Raw genomic sequence first — 19,567 nt, 5'->3', positions numbered from 1 at the left:
TGTGAAAATATGGAGCACTCTGCCCATTATCCCACACTCGTTTATGTGTTACCTTGTCAACCCACACTTTTCTCCTCTGCTCTGAGAACATGTTGACTCTTAAGAAGTTTATCTGATAAGTTCACGGTGAATGGTATCTCTTTTGTGCAGTAGCTCTGTTTTATTTTCAAGGGCACGGCATTTTCCAGGTCTCTTTGTTGTTCTCCTAGAATTCCAGGGCATGCTTCTATTACCGTAAGAAATTTCACTGACAATCCAAATTACAAAAATTTAAAAAACCTATAAAATTTTATTGCTAGTCTCCATGGTTCCCTTGCTGAGGCTGCTGAATCTCCTTGCATGACTAGCTGGTACTGCTGATTTGTTGATGTTTACAGAGAGGCAAGTCTGTGTTGGAAAGGATCGGTCACTGTTTCAGGTGCTGTCAGCCACTAGGAGCTTCCACCCAGCTGTTCCCAGCTGGTCGCCCAGGGGGTGTCAGCAGCATCAGGAGGGATTCTCAGGTAAGCCCCGCTTTGGCTGGGTTGTAAAACATCCAACCACAGCAGTGTCCTCTCTTCCAGGAAGGCCTCCCAGTGTCTGGCCCGCAGACGCAGTTCTTCCGTATGGGACAGTGGTGGTGGGGACTCGTCCTTTGTTTCTGGTGTCATTTCATTCGATTCAGAAAAGGAGAAGTCAGTGTAAGCTGAAAGTGTAATGTGGAAATACAACTGTGAGCGCGATAAAACTGGCCTGTGGTGCCCTGACTACTTTCCCGTGGGCCTACCCATGGCCACGAGGTGGTTCTCATAGCCGTTCTTGCTACTCTGCCTGCCTACCGGTGACCCTGCGTGCAATGCATCCCTCCAATTGTCCATGGCCAGTGCTGCCGCTCTGCTCAGGAGCTTTCTCAGGCACCCTGAGCCCCTTCTGCCTGTGCACAGCAGGCCAGAAGCACCTGAATGTCACACTCTATCCCTTTTGATGATGATGATGATGATGATGATGATGTGTGTGTGTGTGTGTGTGTGTGTGTTGGTGTGTAAATACTCCACTTCTCTTGTCTCTTAGGTTGCAAACTCAGAGGAACCTCTTGCCCGTTGGCTTCCCAGAGATGCTAAACAGAGCATACAATCGGGTTACCCGTCGTGGGAAAGCCTGCCTTTCTTTCTAAACATGAAACCTTTGCACAGTCATTTGTATTTCCCATCGGAGCACTGGCACACATCTCGCCGGTGACACTGGTTGGGTCCCCTCACTGTAGCAGTACTCTTCCCACTGCCCGCCAGGGCCTCCCGATGCCATCGTCCCTCTTACCCTCCCGCTGAACTTTGTTTTGGGACAAATGCTGCCCCATTGGTCTCCCAAGGTTGATAGCACCGAGGAGTACAATCCTCTCTACTGTAACTAGATCAGTTATTCATTTTACAGACCTGTCTGTTGCTTTGCTGAAAGATGATCCCTGGGGTGAGTTCTGCTCTAGACTTTAACGGGTGTTTCAGGGCCACGGTCTCTAAGGTCTCAACAGTTCTCTTGCAGGCAGAAGTCTGATTTTTTTTTCCTCATGAGTTTGAAGGTTTTGTTCTCCCCTCTCTGCTCAGAACCTTCCGTTGTGATCGCGATCAGAGCAGTGGTGGTCCGGCACCGTGTGGCTCCTCTGATTGCCAGGGAGTAGAGGCTGTGGCGTGTGTGGTCCCTCAGTCCTTGGGACCAAACGCTTACTTGGGTCATTGATTTTCTTGGCGTTTCTTTGCTCTGGACGAGAAGAGAGAGAGTTGCATCTCAGATGGCTGTTCGCAAACAAAGTCCATCTGTCTTTCCCCGCTCTCTCTTTTCACTCCTCCACTAGTGTTTCTGGAGATCACCTCCCAGACAAGCGACCTGCAAGTGAACCCTCCTCTCAGAGGGAACGCGGATGGACACACTGGCCGAGGGCAGCTCTCTTTCTTGGGTGGAGGCTGGAGCAGCGGTTCTCAACCTGTGGGTCATGACCCCTTTTGGGGTCAAACCCTTTCACAGGGGTCACCCGATTCATAACAGTAGCAAAATGACAGTGATGAAGTGGCAACGAAAATAATTTTATGATTGGGGGTCACCACAACATGAGGAACTGTATGAAAGGGTCATGGCATGAGAAAGGTTGAGAACCCCTGGGCTAGAAGGTGGGAGATCAGCATGGAGGAGTGAGCTGGTGCCTTCATAGGACCCCAAGATGGTCTTAGAAAGATTTCGACATTGATAAAAATCTAAGTCGTCATCAGGGAACTATGTAGACTTTGTCGAACTTCTTGACACTTATTTTATGGTTGTTGATGACTATAATTCATAGGAAGAAAGGCCTGGTGACCTATTTCCTAAAATTATCTGATGAAAAAAACATGGATCACAAGGGCAGACTCTGATCATCTGCTACTGAACAAACGAGACCCCTGGGTTGGGACGCACTCACAAGGCACAGTGACGCCAACAGAATGGAGTCTGCCAGTTCTGGTCAAGGGGGCACAGGACCAACAATGTTCTGTCTGTTGCTTAGGGGGCCGCCAGCGTCAGGCTCACTTGATAGCAATAGCAGCAGCCCTGTTGAAGGTCTTCAGTAAAAGAAGGGATGAAAAAATAAATGACTCCTGGGCTCCTGGATGGTTAGTGGTGCAATCCATCATAATTCAATCAGCAATAGGTGGTCATAATTCAATCAGCAATAGGTGGGATCCCTTCAGATGGACAGGAGTTAGTTTGATCCTTAGTCTGATTGCACCCTGCCTAAGCTTCCCAGGACCCTGAGTTCCAAAGAGGACCCAGGACATCCTGCTACTTGATAGGTTGGGGGAAGGGGGGAGTTCACCTCCCCCAGCACTCGCTTGTCTGTGCCGCTGGCCATGGTGAGCTCTGGCTGAACTGCGTCTTCGTTTCTTGACCCCACGGCCTCCTCGCCTGTTCCCTGTGGCTCTGATCCATCACCAGACCGCCAACCCCACCACCACACACACAGCTGGAGTCACTGAGCAGCGGGGCTGGTCCCAGACAATTCACTTCCGGGGCTTTCCAACCTATAATCAATGCCACCCATGACACCTTAGCTAGGAAATCCCAAGACCTTGACCTGAGATCTGCATGATCGGCAGTTTGAAACCAGCAGCAGCCCCTTGGGAGGAAGACTGGGCTTTCTACTCCTGTAAGCAGTTACAGTCTCAGAAACCCACAGTGGGCAGCCATGAATCAGCACCTACCCGATGGCAGCCAGTTTGGAAGTGGAAGTTCTGGGCTGTCTGTCCTTTCCCCCCTCTCTTCAATGACCTTGACACTCCAAGGATTATCAGGGTGAAGCCACTGTGAGAATTTACGAACCAGCCTGGCTGAATCAGAGGACCTGTCCCAGCAGGGCACGTGGTTGGTGAGCATATCTATCCTTCAGGGTCAGACCAAGAGACAGAAAGTCACAGGTCTGGGAGGGAGCCTGGAATGGTGATTTCTTGAAAACATCTTGGATCCTGGAATGAGAAACCCGGAGTCTGAAACCCACCCCACCACTCACCAGCATATGACTGGGGAACAAGTGACTCCCCAAGCCTCACTTCAGAACTTTTTTCCTTCCATTTGCAAAGTGGAAACAAGCATTCCTCCCTTGCAGGATTATTATGAAAAGTAAATGGGACATAGTGGTATAGGAAGTCTGATGGTTAACAATTGGGTGCTGATATGAGATTCCTTCAGCCAAGTCTACCTGAGAGAGAGAGAGAGGCAGCCTTGTTCCAAGTCATTCCCCGAGGGAGTAGCCGAGTCACCCTCTATCAGTGTTGGGCTCTTCTATGCACCGAGCCTCCCGGTGGGAGTCGATGGGTAGGAGCAGATGAGTATGCTGGAAAGATCGTCTCGGTCCCTGCTCATTTCCTGAGTGGCCAGGAGTCTCTGGGTGGTGCAAACGGTTCCCTGTGCAGCTACCAACTGAAAGGTTGGAGGTTTGAATCTACCTAGGGATGTCTCCGGGGAAAGGTTTAATCTGCTTCTGAAAAGTCACAGCCACAGGACCCCTGTGGACCACGGTTCTCCCCAGCAACGCAGGGCGGACACGGGCCCAATGCCTCCATAGCGACTGCAGTGGGTAACGCACATGGAAGGGCCCAGCCCAGGCTGGCTTCCTGTCAAGGGTGGAGAACCAAGAGACAAGGGGGTGAAATAAGTCAACCAGCAGAACGTGCCTGGAAAAGATGTTTTTATGTCACTTACATGGAAAAATGATCAATGTGTACAGCACGAAGAGACAGGTGCCTCAGAAAATTCATCCCTGGGGCCTTTTGGTCTCAGGAAAAGGTACAGTTATAATTCAAGAGTTGCCAAATGAAAGTCCCGGCATCAGGAGTAAACTGGGGTGGGGGGAGGCGGGCGAGGGGAATGTCGGGATGCCATGCTGTTTCTTTGTTCATTTCAGATCACTTGGAGTCTCGACTTCTCCAGCAAGTCAGTTCTATAAACAGAAGCCATACTAACATATGATCGCGTAACAATACAAAACCCCCAAAGCCCCGTAGCAATGCTGTTAAAGAGGAAAACATTAAAGTCTGGTAATGTCTGCAAGGACCAATAGGATCGCTGAGCAGTTTTGTGTCTGGGGGTGTATGAAGAGCCGTTGCAGATGATGGGTGGCTGTTTGAGAACAAAGCATATGGTTAGTCTGCACATAACTTAGGTACGGGTCACGTTTCTAAACACTGGCTTGGAAAGAAAACATGAAACACATCTTGCACTCAATCGCAACGGTTGGTTGGAAGGAAGCAATCACTTCTTGAAGGATGCAGTGTGCAGAAGGCCATGCATGGCCTTTTTTTTTAACTTGCCCTTAACCTGGCCGGGGCGAGTGTCCTACCGACTGCATGAGGTTTCCTGCAGAGTCTAGCACCAATATATGGATCGGATTTTGTCTTTGATCTAAGTCCCTTATCACTTCAGTTTTGAGCGTATTGAGGTATGTTTTCTTTGGTTGCTGTTGTGATGAATGTGTAATTTTAAAAAAACACTGTCATATTTACAACATTTAAACATCTGAAATGTCAGTGTCAACTTTTCACACAAGGAAGCTGGACCACGTTTAGGCATCTTTGGAAGGTCGTTGGCTACTTCCGAGCGTCAGTCATGAAGCTGTTTTCGATACACAGGACAATCAGCCGACTGGCACAGCTGTATGCCTTCTGGTCCAGAAGCTTCCCCGTGCTCAGCGGGGAGGCGAGTCCCGTGACGGCCATGTCCGAGGTCCGCCACGCTTGGCAGTAGTGATCCACAAGGCGGATGCCGTGGGCGCTGGAGCCATGCCAGATGATCTTCTCGGGCCTAGAATGCAGTTAGGCTGTGTTACCGTGGGGAACGCACTCCTTTGCCCTCTCAGTGTGTGAGTGAGCATAAGGCTAGGGCATCAAGGGTCAGGCTCCTTTACCCCTTCGTGGAGAGACCCCTCTACCCCCACCCCAACAATCTCCTACCCTCATGGCCCTTTTCAACTTTTTGAACACGCAGTCTTCAAACCAGAGTCTGTTTTCAAACCAGACCCTGCTGTCGTGAATCTGAACCTTGGCTCATGCACGAGGCTCCTTAACCTGTAGGGGCCTCTCTTTCACGTACAGCCCAGTGTCTCCTCAGCTTTAAAAGTCCCATGAAGGCTTCCGTGCTTCCTCCCCCGAGAAGTCTTTCCCTGGTGCTTGCCCCAAGGCGCTGCTGCTCTGTGATATCAAGTCCATTCTGAGTCATAGCAAGCTCACCGGTCAGACAAGAGTAGGACTACTGCCCAACAGGGTGTTCTAGGCAGGGATCTTTAGGGGAGCAGACTGCATGGTCTTCTCCTCTAGGGAGCGTTGGGTGGATTTGAACTGCAGATCTTTCCGCTAGCAGCTGAGCACTTAAGCAATGTGCCCCCAGAGCTACCTTGTCCCCAAATAAAAAGGACTCTCTCCTTCATGTTCCTATCATGTTGTCTGAGTCTTCACGCTCTCACGATAGTATTCTGCCTAGGACTGTCGTTGGTCTGTGCCTGTCTGTCCTGGCAAGGAGCAGGGTGGGGCTACGGATGTTTATTACTGCTCCTTCCGAAAGGCTTGCTGAGCTGCTCTATTCTAAAAGGCACTGGAGTTTGTAACTCACAGTTATACAATCTCCAGGACTAGCATCACTGATTGAGTGCTGACTGCATACTCGATGGTCCCACACATACGCATGCTATTCATGGGACATGATTACCTTGCCCATTTTACAGGCGAGGCAGCTGAGGCTCAGAGAATGGAAGAGAGTCAGCCCAGGTTTCATGTTGAGCCTTGGCCCCCTCAGTCACCTCATTGAGACGCCTTGTTGGCCACCTTCCAGAGGGACGGCGACGGCGGCACCCCATGGTTGGCTTGTGGTGCTCTACATCACAAGGAGGTCCACCACCACTTACCAAGAAGGATTCGTCATCACGTCTCGGCCATCAAAGGAATATATCGGAATGTGAGTATTGAATTGCCCTCCATGGCCAGAGAAAATTGAGTCCCAATTATTGAAAAGTAGTTGGCCCTGTGGACACAAAACACTGCATTAGAATCACCCCCCAAGCTGCATGAAAACTTGACTAGATTTTTCCTCCTCCTTCCAGGCCCACATGCCAAAGTTCCCAACACCATTTCCAGAGCTCAGGCAGAGCAGGGGCTCTGGAAATGCTTGTGGACTGATTTGCGATCCTTCCTTGAACCCTGCCTGTTGGCCTGGATCTCTTATTTTCTCTTAGCGCTTATGGGTAGGAGGCTCCTCTCGATCAAAAGTGCGTTTTAGGTCTTTATTTTCTAAATTCTGTGCTGAGCTTCAAATGTGTACAGGCTCCTGTGCCACTCTGCACTGCAGGTGAGGTGGAGACAAACACCTCCATCCTCCTTCACAGAGGGGCCCTTGTGGAGAGGCCCTGAAAACCAGTGCATCCAGGAGGTGACTTGTCGGGCAGAACCCCGGGAGAGGGGACGCAAATGCTGGTGTGGGGTCAGTAGGGGACCTTTTAGCTAAGTCAAAATCCTGGGTGATCGGGACCGAAGGGTCTCCACACACCTTGGGGATGTAGTCAGGGCGGAGGATGTGTATGCACAGTGGCTCAACTGTCCTTCTTCAGTCTCAAAGAAGACAGCTGCTTCTGTGCCATGTTTGAAGGCAGGTGGCCAGTAAAGGGGGACAGGGGCATAGCTAGCTTTGGCAGCTTAGATGCACAGAAAGCACCAAACCGAGGTGCAGGGGCTGGTGACCATGCTCACAGCTGTCCTGGGCTGGAACAAAGAGCCTAGGTGCAGGGGCTGGTGACCATGCTCACAGCTATCCTGGGCTGGAACAAAGAGCCTAGGTGCAGGAGCCAGGGAAGCTAAGCCTGGTTTTCCATGGGCTTAAGGAAACTTTTCTTCCTCTGAGCTTCCATTTCCTCTCCGTCCATCCTCTCTTAGGAGGATGAGACTGCCGTTGGGCATCCTCAAGTGGATCCTAAATCAGCCACCTTGTACACGGTTTCCTAGGCTGTGAGTCTTAATGAGCAGACGGCCAGCTCTTTTCTCCTGCAGAGCTTCTGCTGGGTTTGAACCACTGACCTTTCTGTTAGCAGCCAAACCCTTAACCACTGGGCCACCAGACCTCCTTGGATAGTGGTTTATAAACTGTAAAATAAAACCCTATAAACAGAAAGGCTGGCAAGATCACCCAAGCAGAAAGGGCCAGTATAAATATACAAGAACACCGAGGCCCAGAGAGGGTAAGTGATTGGCCCCCAAATTACACAGTCTATAGGGGTCAGAGGTGGACTTTGAACCAGCACTCTTCTGACAATGTCATGAGAGGCAGCAGCCGAGGGTCCTTCGGCTGACCCGCACACCCAGAAGGCCATGGGAACACTCCTTCATCCTTACCTTGAGGTTCACTATGGGCAGGCTGTACCTCTCTGCTTTCCTCACAATTGTGGAGAGATCTTGCAAATGGGAGGACAGAAATGCCCGGTAGGTGGACAGCAGCCCTGCAGCCCTGGCCTGCTGGAAGCACTGCGAATCGGCACGAATGTCCCCAGAAACCGGAGTGTTCAGAGCCACCAAGTGCAGCTGGGAACCGTGAAAGAAAAGACGCTGCAGTCAATGACTTAGGGGCAAACACCATCCCCTTGAACCAGCTGGGGACCCTGACAAGGGCCCAGACTCCTTAGGGTGGAGGAGTTGCAGTTGTCTTATTCAGCTCCCGCTTGTGGTTAGGATTTCCATCCCTGCTGGAGCATCTCCAGGGAAGGAGAGCAAGGGGTCTCCCAAAGCAGCGTGCCCTCGCTGTACACAGCGTTCAATGGCAGAAATGCCCTCCTTACACTGGCTCCTTGGATCGGCCCGTGGGCCATGGGTTTGAAACTGCTGGGTGCCCAGAGCCCAGATTCCTGGACAAAGCAGAGATCTCAAGCCAGCTTGGCTCTTAGGTCCCAGGCTCTAGCTAGCTACCTGCCTGATGCTTTGTTGCACCTTCTTCTATCTCCTTCATAGGCCTGGGCTCAAGAAGGAAAGGCAGGGCGTTTATTATCAAGGGAGCTGGGTAGCTGCTTTGGGAAGCTAGGGGTCGGATGATAACCCTACCCACACATCCTTGCCACTTTGGGCAGCAGCCCAAACTCAAAGCATTTTATAGTTTGCTTTCTCCTGCACCACCTCTCTCCCCAAACCCAGCATCCTCTCCTGCTCTCTTTCCCACTCCCTGCGGCTGGGCCTTCAGAACACATTGCACAACCCGAGACCACTCACCCCTCCTCCTCAGCCTCATCTCCGGAGTACCAGACCACAATTTTTACACAAAGTAACACGTGCCTTACAAAGTTTTGCAGACTACACTCTCCCCTTGTATTTCAGTGTCTTATGCATGCGATGCACATGATATGCATATACCTGCTAGTTACGTGAGTATATTCGAGACTAAAACAAGGTTATTTTATCTCATCAGCATAGAGTGCAGGAAGGGTCCAAGTTGCCAGAAAAGAAAAAAATATTTTTAGTTGCCCGAAGTCGAAGGACAGGGAAGGAACCCCATTTGGTGGGGCAGGACGTTGTGGTACTTTTCTCTGGTTTCTGTGCTGCCCATAGCCCTTCATTAGCTCTCTATTGCCCACTGAAAAGTCCTTCGCTTGCCTCACAAACCCTCGATGACTAACTCTGGCTGCTCTCTGCAGACAGAATGTCTCCCTTCTTGGCTACGCGGGAGTACTTGCAATTAGAGCGCTACACAGTGCTTCCCCTTGCCCTCCACCAGCCCACAGCTCTGTGCCGCCGCCGCCTTCCGCCCCGCTCACGCCTGCTCCCGACTCTCCTTCAGGTCTTAGCTCAGAGTCTGAGTCTTAGGTCGCACCTCTTCCTCACAGATTTCTCTAACCTACCACTGCTGGTCATGCCCACACCGCTTACCCCACCTTATTAGAGCAGCCAGTCTTTCCCTTTTTGCGTGTGTGCACGCACGCACAGCCATGCATACACCCCTTCAACAGTTTCTGCATGCAGTCCTGGGACAACGGTTACTCTCCTCAAGTTGTGCAACTCTCCCCGTTAGCCTTTTGCTCCCCATTTCACCACCATCATCTCACACTCACTATCCCCAGGTTTACCGTCCAACTCTTCCGATGGCCACTGTCCCTCTGATCTCACATAGACAATACTTTACAGCGCACACTGCTCGAAACAGATGTGCTTTACCGGTTAAAATAAGCAGTCTTCTCGGTTCAGAGAAGAATTTCGGGATGAGTTTGGGTTTAAGGTTTAAAGAGGACCGATTGTTTCAGGGCCTCATCCAGCTTCAACGACTCCAGAAAGTCTGGATTCCGTGGGGAATTTGAAATCCTTTTCCACATCCTCTTCTTCCGAGGAGGACTTTTATAGGATCTTTGATCAAAACATCTATCCCTTGCCTCTCTCACTACTCTGTAAGCATCTGGGCAGTGGAAACTATGTACCAGCCCAGGCCCTGGCGCGGCGTCACAGAAACACAGGAACTGCCCGCTGAGTCAGCGCGTGCGTTGTACTTACTGCGGGCCTCTCGTAGTTGGCACTGAAAATGGGCGGCAGTGGGGGCTGCGGCTGATGCTGATATGGCTGTTAGGTAGAGAAAGACAAAACAGGGGCGGGGGCGGTGAGCAGGACACTGCCGTGCTAGTACAGCATTGTTTTTTCAGAAGGTACTTTCTTCGGTATCTGTCACTGTGTTCGGACCATTCGTGATGGTGCAGAGGCTCAGGCTCCAGCAGACCCATGGGCCTCAGAAGGGGAGGGGGTGACCTCACGTCTTTTAGAAAGAAGCCTGAACCCAGGACGCAGAGGACCGTGCCTGGGACACCCTGCTCACATAACAGAGCCAGTTCCCCCTCAAAGACTGTTTGCTCATAGCAAGATGGGGACCACAGGACCTGGCTCGGGAGCCGCTGTCGGGATGGACACTGGGCAAGGTAGGCTGATAGGCTTCTCAAGCCAAGAAGCCTCAGAGTGTGGAAGTTCAAGATCTCTCCTAGATGGCAGCTGGACTCTGCCCTAGCTACAATAGTTTCATTTGCCATGTTACTTCAGAGCCCCACGTGGGTACGGGAAGAGCCGACTCTGGCTCAGGACCGCAGTTTGCCGGCCCCTGGCCCACACCAATCAGTGATGTCACTGGACTGAGTGGAACCAAGGCCAAGTCGGAATTCAGCAACTACACGGGCAGAACCGCCTCTGAGTCCAGCTCTCTCTTCTGAGTGTCCTCCTGGTAACTTCTGGGCATCTATAAGCCGTGAAACCAGGCAGAGTCTGGGGACTTGGTGTCAGTCCAGGGGACTCATAAATGCCGACACGCAGAGGGAGGAGCAGCCAAGCTGCGGAATACTCACGTTGTTGGCAAGCGCAGGGGGTGGAGGGCTGTCCGCAGGGATGGGGATCAGTTCTCCCAGCTTTAAGGCAAACGGGACAGTGAGAAGGCGGCCCCGGCCGGGAAAGGGCATTTCTAGGCACAGACTGCGGTTCTTGGAGGGCGTGGGGGGCTTTGCGTGAAAGGGAGGTTCAGAATTACCTGCAGTTTTTTCCAGCCATCCTTGACGCGTAGGAAGAACTCAGTGCTGTCCCTCAGGTAGATGAAGGTCCCCTCTATCACCAGGTGCGCCTTCTGCAGCATCTCGTCCATGCTGCTGAGCGCGGTGACCTGTCAGAGCATTTGAAATCCCGCACATGGCACTTATCACGGGAGCAGGGGCACAATCGGAAAAGCCGGCCCTTTGTGAAGTCAAAGGAGGCCTGGGGGTGGTTGGCTGCTAAGCTGTCAGGTCAGCAGTTCTAACCCACCAGCGGCTCCAGGGAAGAAAAATGAGGCTTGGTGCTCCCTTTTAGATGCACAGCCTTGGAAACCCCAAGGGGCAGTTCCACTCTGTCCCATGGGTCTCTGTGAGTTGGAATGCACTCTGTGACAGAGAGTCTGGTTTGGGGAGTTTGTCTACTCAGATAGGAGCCAGACCCTCACGGCCAATAAGAAGGCCTCGCTGTTGTGCCACTCATAGACCCGGGGCTTCCTTCTCGACGAAAGGCCCTCTTTGGGGGAAAACGCAGCTAGGAAGGACTTGGAAGCACACATCTAAACGATAAAGAGTTTACCCATGGGCAGCAGAGGAGGCAGGGCTTTGTGAGTCCCCAGACACGCCAGTTCTATGAGCAGGAAGGGCTGCTGGGTTTGGGCACCAGCACAATTACTGGCACGGTGACCTGACGTGGGGTCTTTTTTTGGTTTGTTTTCTTCAGCCACTCAGTGACACTGCCGTTTTAAAACGGTGTTATCTCCTGCGGTTCCTTAAATAGTTCTTTTTTTTTTTCACGTGGAAAGAAAGGAAATAAAAATAAAACATGAAAGGCCAGCAAGCGGGTCTAGAAATCTTGTGCCTAGCTGGGTTTTGATTAAGCACGTGATCCCAAAGGGTAGCCCGTCACTTCTCTGTCTAGAAAACTGCCAAAGGTAGACAGCCGTCTTGGCACATCTAGAGGCCAACACAGAGGCTGTGACAGTCTACGAAGTCGAAGAGCTATCTCAGCCGAAAGAGGTAGAGTGCTGCATGCCCCCTCCACTTCCCATCTCCACTGAGAAAGATGCTGAAAATACTCAACTAGCCTTGAATGACCTTCTGCATCAAAATGGCTGAGAAATTCCCCCAAAGTGATCAGCTGGCACAATCCCATCATCTTCCAGAGAGCTCTGTTAGACAATTCTGGACTGAAATCCAGCAAAGATCAGAGTCTTCGTAGGACTCCTGATGGCCTTGAGAGCCTTCTAGCTGTCCGTCTTTGGTGCCCTGCAGTCGTTTCTCTGCTCTGTCCAGCGCCTGCAGGCGAATGTGTAAGCAACACCCTCTAACAGTACAGAGAAGGACTGGCCAGTCCCAGGACCAGCGAAGAACACGTGTGTCGATGTGATGTAATAGGATGGATTCTTGTTATCACTCCCTCCCTCAGTGCCATCGAGTGGAAGACAACTCATAGCAGCCCCAGGGGACAGGACAGGGCTATGCCCGTGAGTTTCTGAGACTGTGCCTATTTACAGGAGTAGACACCCCTGTCTTTTTCCCATGGAGGAGCAGATGGTTCGAACTGCTGACCTTGCTGTTAGCAGCTCATTGGGAACCACTACATCATCAGGGCTTGTTACAGCTTAGCCAGTTATGGGTTAGAAGAATGGAACTTAAATAATACATGATTCCTTGGGAAGTCATCTGAATAGATCACAGACACTGCTCACAGTGCTTAGACGTCTTCAGATTCAAAACATCATCTCCTCACATTTCATCTGTTTGAGTTGTTATTCAACATTTGGATTTGGATTTCCAAGTCACACACGGTTTTGTTGTGTTAATTCTATGTTCATGGAGGTCTCATTCCCAAATAAAATGCGTGCCAGTTGTAAAGCGCATATTCTCAAAAGCTCACTGCCATCAAGTGATGCCGACTCACAGTGGCCTTACAGGGCAGGACAGAACTGCGCCCCCCCCCCCACCCCCCCATGAGTTTTGGAGACTGTAACTCTTTAGAGGAGTAGAAAGCCCTTCTATCGCAGAGCAGCTGGTGGTTTCTAACTGCTGACCCTTGTCGTTGGCAGCCCAGTGTGTAACCACTATTTCTAAACACTAGAGGCAGGTTTTTAAGTCAATTCATCAAAAGCAGAAATAAGAAATATACACTGGTTTCAGTACTGACCAAGTTTCTGGATCCAGGAAGCCCGGGTTGTCCTGGTGGGCCAGGAGGACCAGGAAGGGCCACAGCTGAGAGAAAGCAGAAAGGGGCAGGCACAAAACACACTCATTGGAAATGCAGAGAGGAAGGTTCACGCCCTTCTCACAGCGCTGCTAAGCAATCCACTCTGAAACTGCATCGTGGAGGCTCTGGGCCCAGGATAGGACCCAGGCCACACTGACCGGTCCAGGGAAGAGCTGGGATTCTTGACTGAAGTCCGGATGAAGCCAAACCTACAACTGTCAGTCTGGTAAGTGAACAAACTCTGTTTGGATGTTGTTTGAATAAGCCAGTTGAAGTTGAGTTTTCTGCCCCATGCATCTGCAAATGTCCCGATGGATACAATTTACTTCCCCCCAAAGACCAGCACATGTCCCCTGAGAGAGGATGTAGGCTCAAGAGAAGGAGAAGACGCTAGACTGGAGAAGGCGGGCAGGACAGTGCCGTGACAGACGCCCAGGCCTTAGGACTAGGGACATAGATTTAAGCCACGTGCCGGTCAATTCCCAGATGTGCGATCCTGGGTAAATGCAAGCTCTTTGGTCCTTAATTTCTTTATCTGTGAAATGTAACTAGGCATCCTCTCTCCTTCAGCGGGGTGGGGTGAGGAGGGAGTGACCTTACCTACCGTGAGTGTGCTTGCAAACTTTGCAGCATTCAGCAGTGTTCTTAGCTTTGGAAGAGTCACAGGCCCTTCAAAGCCAGTTCAAGTTTATCGCCTCCTTCCTTCAAATGCATGCACATACACACAGGGTTCCCACAAAAAATCCGGGGGTTGACAGATCCTTGAGGACGTCCTTGAGCTCTCTAGGAGCCCAGGGTTTTCCCCAATAAAAAGTCTTCCTTCAGGCAAATAAAGAGGTATTATTTATAGCGAGGTCTTTTCTCAGGAGTTTGGGCTTCGGAAAGAGTTGGCATGATTCGATGCGAAGCTTTTTCTTCTACCCCTGACAAACAGTATTGGCCCAAGGCTGGTGGCACCTGGGCCAAGACAGGCCATCAGAATGCACGCCCCTGTGATACCCTCTGCCAGGGCTTTTCAAATTAAAACTGAGAACGAAGGCCAGGAGTTCCACTTAATGGCAGAAGCTAATTCTAGGTAGGCATCTTTCCCAACATGGGGAGGGTGTGGTGTACCGTGGGAAGCACACCTGAAGCTGCCTGAGCCAGATGTCAAGATCAGAGAAGGTCGGAGGGCCCCCGACGTGGTTGAGTGCCCACAGTCCAGCTGTAGGTCTGCCCCCTTCGAAAATTGACTGCTCACTTCCTCCACATCCAGTCAGTGTTCCTTCTCAATCGAGTTTGATTTTAGTTTCTGTCACATGAAGACAGAATCCATTCCAATGTCAAAGCCCCAGCCCCATAGCGACGGTAAACGCCCCCCCCCCCACCCCCACGCTCAGGGTCCCAAACACGGTGGATGCGAGTCTGCCCTTTCTGTGCTTCCCACGCCGGACTCGAACCAACCCAGGCAACAATCAAACCACTGACTGCAGCGCCTGCTGTGAGGAGTACTGGTTTCCAACCTGGAGGTAGTGAAAGCAAGCCACGCTTTGGAGCTATACTGATCTTGGTCCTGATTCCATAGGCAACTCTTGTTCACTGTGTAAGTTTGGAAAGGTTCCTGAGTGTTTTTGAGCCTCACTTTTCTCACCTGTAATATTGGGAGTCTAGCATATCCCTCTAAAAACTATTATACAAATTTAGTAAAATAATGTAGTAGCGTGACCAGTGGAGTGTCAGTACTTGGTAAATGTTTCATACATGGAGATTCCCTTCTCTCTCCGCCAGTATGCACCTGAGACACTGAGGCTCAGAGATTTTCATTGTGAGAGTCAGGTGGTCTCTAACCCACATCCTCGGCTGCCCAGTCCCTACGGTCCAGGTACTGGCACCCAGGACACGGCCCTCTGTTAGACAGTGTGGGCTATTGAAAGCGCTGAGAAGCCTACCGGAGGTGGTGACCTGAACACAGCAGGGATAGCAGGCATGAGAGGCAGCTCACAGTACCAACCTGCTCCCAGGATAGCTGGAGGTCCTGGGGGCCCCGGGGGTCCTGGGGGCCCAGGGATGCCAGGTCTTCCAAAGCCAGGGGGTCCAGGCAGGCCAGGAGCACCTGGAGGTCCTTGGGGCCCGACGATCGGCTCCCCTTTCTGGCCCTATTAAGGTAAGAAGGTAGTCACAGAGGAGAGAGCAACATCAATCACCAGGGTCATTTTTACCGCTTTAACGAGGATGTCTGGTGGTGGACGTCTGTTTGGATCTCTTGGTTAAGAAGTACCCAAATCACCCAAGCCTGTACTTTCTGATCCCATCCCTTCTTAACTCTGGACTCAATCATGTGGTTGATCCTCAATGAGCCTCAGTGTCCACCTTCGGAAATGGCATAGGACCATTTCCACATAGGATTCTTATGAAGATACAAATGAGATCACTGCATGTTTAGCAGAGAGATCAAATTCATACTTGGTAGAGTGTCCACCATTCAGTAAGAAGTCAGTAGTGACCAGCTACGTCATCATCACTCTCAACCTTGGGCCCAACTCAAGGTGAGGCAAGACCCATAGAGCAGCAGCCCACTCAGCAGGTTGAGACGCTGAGCGCCTGGAGCCAGAGGGCCCCTGAGATCGTCTACTCTAGCTTCTGCAGGTTCCACGGGCAGAAACCGAGGCCACGAGAGGCCACGAGAGCGGAAAGGCCTTTCCTAAGGCCACCGTGCAAATCAGAGCAGAGCTTGAGGTGGAACCTGGATCTCGTGGCTTTGCTGGCTCATGATGAGCTCTGAGACCAGAGTGGCTGATGATTCCTGACTGTCAACAACTGGCTCACACTCTCTTGAAGGGCATAGCTTTTGGCCTGGAGAATTTGGCCTGGAGAATACCTCCTAGCCCCCCTTCCTCAATGTGATGTCAGAAGGGTCAAATCAAAATCCACCAGCTGCCAAGTTGATCCTGCCTCATGGAGATCCCACGTGGGGCAGTCGGTGGCTGCTTTTTCAGAAGCAGATGGCCTCTGATTTCTTCTGAGGCACCTCTGGGTGAGAACGCTGGCCTTTCAAACCCAATGCTGCTGCTGTTAGCTGCCGCTGAATGGGTTCCAACCCCTAGCACCCCTTAGAGGACAGAGCGCAGCCCCGCCCAGTCCTGCACCACCCCTACGACAAGCTCATTGTGGTGGCCACTGTGCTGGTCTGTCTCCCTGAAGGTCGTTCCCTTGTCACCCACTCTTTGATGCTCCAAGGCGGGTCCCTCCACATGATGTGTCCAGAGTCCATGAGATGAAGGGGGGCCACCCGTGTTACAGATCAACTAGGTCCTCGAAAACCATCTCCCCACTCATCCTTCTGTCTCGGTTATCTAATGCACCCGCCACTAAGAACTCCTTTGCGTTGAGTGGGTTTCTCCCCATTTACAGGAACAAAGCAGGGTAGTGAATGACCTGGAGTTACCTGAGTGAACACAGCCCTTGCCTCCATGGGCCTCAGTAAAGCTCCACATCAGTAAACAAGTCTCAGAGGAGAGCTAGCTAATGCCCAAGCCAAGCGCTCTGCAGCTCATAGAAGTAGGGCTGACCCTTGGCTCGCCAACTGTCTAATCTTATTCGGGAACGCCATTAACTTCTCAAGGAAGATGACCTGGAGGGGTCACGACTTACAACCACTCCGGGACTTCCTGGCAGGCCTGGGGGCCCAGACACAAAGAAGTGGCCCATAGAGTCTCCTTTTTCCCCCTTGAAGCCCCTGTCTCCATTCTCTCCCTGGAAGCAGAGAACACAGGATGATTTCAGTGAGAGGGGGAGGGAGCTTGTTTCTGACGTCAGCCCCAGGACTTGGGAACACCGGCCTGGAGTCTCGTGAGAAAGCCTCACCTTCAGACTGTTCAGAATATGTCTCAGATAGGTTGGATCCACCGGAGGACCTAAAAAGGAAACTCTCATAAAATCCATGTATCATGTTTTCAGAAACGTCAAAATAAACAATGAAAGCTTCCTAGTGGGTAGCCACTGTGACATCCCACAGGAAGCAAGCTGCTCGGCTGAGTGGGCAATGACTTGGCAGCAGACAGGGGTCCTGGTCCTAGTACCGCACTGACAAGGTCAGCAGAATGCCACCTGTACGGCAGCCCGCCTCCGCCTCCACCACCACATTCACCACGGTCGTGAGAAACGCCATGTCCATCGATCCAGAGCCACGGCTCCTTCTCCCCAACTCTTTCCTTGGGAGGGGGTTGCAGAAGGATGCCTTTCCAAAGACCAGCACCCGCGGAGGGAAGCTACCCCACTTCCCCGCCAAGGTGGGGGTGGGGGCGGCCTCTGGACCAGACAGCAGAGCGGTCCTTTGGATTTCTGGTTCCTGAGATCCTGAGGCAACTTGAACGAGTCTCTGGCCCTCTTTGGACCTTGTCTTATATCTGAAACATGAAGGGGCAGAACTTCCGGTCTCTGGATACCCTTGGACAGTCCGTGCCCATGATTCTTGGGTCTCTCTAGAACTCTGTGGCGCTTGAGGTCAGGGTAGTCACGGGATCTGTGGTAGTCTCTGGCTCAGTAGCATTTCTTCAGAATAACCCCCAAGGCAAGATCTAAAACAAGAGCTGGACTACCTGGTGGTCCCTGGGATCCTGGGTCCCCTTTTTCTCCTTTGGAGCCAGGAAGACCCCAAGCACCTTTTTCTCCTTTAACACCTACCAGAAAAAAACAAACAAAACCGTAACAGTCAAATTCTGGGGGTGGGGGTGGGGGAAGGAGAATCGTAGAAAATCACAGCTTTCTGAGACAAGTTTTCAAACCAAGCCCCTTTAGCAGAGTCCACTGAAACAAAGGCCCACGGGGGAGCCACTCCATTTGAACCCCTTTGCTAAATGATGGTAAGAATGCAGGTAGAGGCATCAGACACTGATTCCTGACTTTGAAAAGCTCGGTTTCGCTAGGGAGCCAGACAGAGCTAATGACAACACAAGGTGAGATGAACCAAGTGCTATATCATTAGCATCAGGAGAGCCCCACAGAAGCTACAATTAACTCCTCGAATGTAGATAGGGCTCCACCCTGCACCAGCCTTCCAGCTCCAATCAGCCTGTGCAGCAGGGCTGCAGTGTGAGGGGAAGACAGGAACCGTCTGGAACGGTGACGGGGGCCCACAGGACATCGGAGGATTTCACTCACATACTTAGCACACCTGGTGGCCCACCGCTCCACAGGACATGGGAAAAGCACCATTTCTACAGAACATGAGTGACAGCCACTCCTTTCTCTCCAGCTCTTTCTATGGGACTGGGCTCAGGAGGCCGCCCTCTCAGGAGACCAGCATTTGGGAGTGGAAGTGACCTCCTTTCTCTACCATGGAGAATGGGGTGGCCGCTAGACCAGCAGACAAGATTCCTGAAAATGCCTGGCTCATGAGAGGCCTGAACAATCAAGCCGTCTGTGCTCAGAAGCCTGGAGGTGGGAACCCAAGGGTGATGAGGTTTGCGGGCTCAGGCTCCTCTGAAGGGGGAGGAAGAAGTTGAGCTCGAGAGGGGTGGGGTGGGGTGTGGCGCTGCCCTCCGGAGTGTCTTGAACACGTCTCTGGTCTAGAGCAAGTCCTTCCTGAGCAGGAAGACGCAGGTGCATCACACAAGGCCCCAGGGATGCTGGGGGAGCTGCGTGAGACCAAGGACCTGGCAGTGGGGCCTGTGGAGCCTCCCCTGCCTCCAGCCCGAGTCCAGTCAGGGGAGAGGCCAGGGAGCTCACCAATACTGCTGCTCCTTTGAGGGCTCAGTGACAATGACTCACCATGAGGAAGGGTGGGGCTCAGCAGGGGCTGTCACATCCAGGATGACCTGTTGCCTCTGGGTCCCACCCCTCCATTTGTCCCTTTTTGATTGAACGCTTAAAAGGGGGAATAGTTTTGTTTTCCAGTACCCACCTCTGGCTGGACTCTTCTGCCCCCAGCCTGCTACAGGGCAGTGCCCCTGGGGATACCTGATCTCATGGCTATTTGGTCACACCCGCGGGAGCCTCTCTTGTGGTCCACCCCTCTCCGGCGTGTAGTGGATTCTCTCCAAGAGGTCAAGAGCACGATGACATTTATTAGTCACCACCCTAAGCCAGCGCTACTTGCCACTGGCTGTTCACACACATCACACCTGGGGAGCTTATCAAAAGGCAGGACTGGACTCATCAGGTCTGCGGTGGGGCACAGAGGTTCTGCATTTCCGACAAGCTCCCAGGTGATGCTGTTCCTGCAGCTGCGGCTGGCCCGGAGGAGGCTTGCTGAGATCCCATGGCCCTCTCCTGGCACGGTGCATGATCATTATTTTTACCAGTGGTTTCCCCTAACCAACTCTAAGTGCCTGGGGGACAGGAACAAG

The 19,567-nt window shown here is 51.9% G+C and overlaps 1 protein-coding gene across 3 annotated transcripts in view; it reads right to left on the bottom strand.

Moving 5' to 3' along the window:
* Nucleotides 1-4,172: 4,172 nt before the first annotated feature.
* COL15A1 (collagen type XV alpha 1 chain) overlaps nt 4,173-19,567 on the bottom strand; it is a 109,599-nt gene continuing 94,204 nt past the window's right edge. For all 3 annotated transcript variants that reach the window (XM_045296602.1, XM_045296603.1, XM_045296604.1), the window contains 11 exons: nt 17,819-17,899; nt 17,085-17,134; nt 16,872-16,973; nt 15,232-15,376; nt 13,182-13,246; nt 11,020-11,148; nt 10,841-10,900; nt 10,008-10,073; nt 7,875-8,060; nt 6,398-6,513; nt 4,173-5,301 (listed from right to left, as the gene is read on the bottom strand). In XM_045296602.1, coding sequence (XP_045152537.1) covers nt 5,088-5,301; nt 6,398-6,513; nt 7,875-8,060; nt 10,008-10,073; nt 10,841-10,900; nt 11,020-11,148; nt 13,182-13,246; nt 15,232-15,376; nt 16,872-16,973; nt 17,085-17,134; nt 17,819-17,899 — 1,214 coding nt within the window. In that variant the 3' untranslated portion in view covers nt 4,173-5,087. The remainder of the gene's footprint in view (nt 5,302-6,397; nt 6,514-7,874; nt 8,061-10,007; nt 10,074-10,840; nt 10,901-11,019; nt 11,149-13,181; nt 13,247-15,231; nt 15,377-16,871; nt 16,974-17,084; nt 17,135-17,818; nt 17,900-19,567) is intronic.

The sequence above is a fragment of the Echinops telfairi genome, unplaced genomic scaffold, assembly GCF_000313985.2.
Source record: "Echinops telfairi isolate 266 unplaced genomic scaffold, ASM31398v2 ScPeMD7_7410;HRSCAF=8448, whole genome shotgun sequence".
NCBI classification, from domain to species: Eukaryota; Metazoa; Chordata; class Mammalia; order Afrosoricida; family Tenrecidae; genus Echinops; species Echinops telfairi.
The sequence above is the reverse complement of the archived record's forward strand: the minus strand, read 5'-3'. Positions and strand labels throughout refer to the sequence as shown.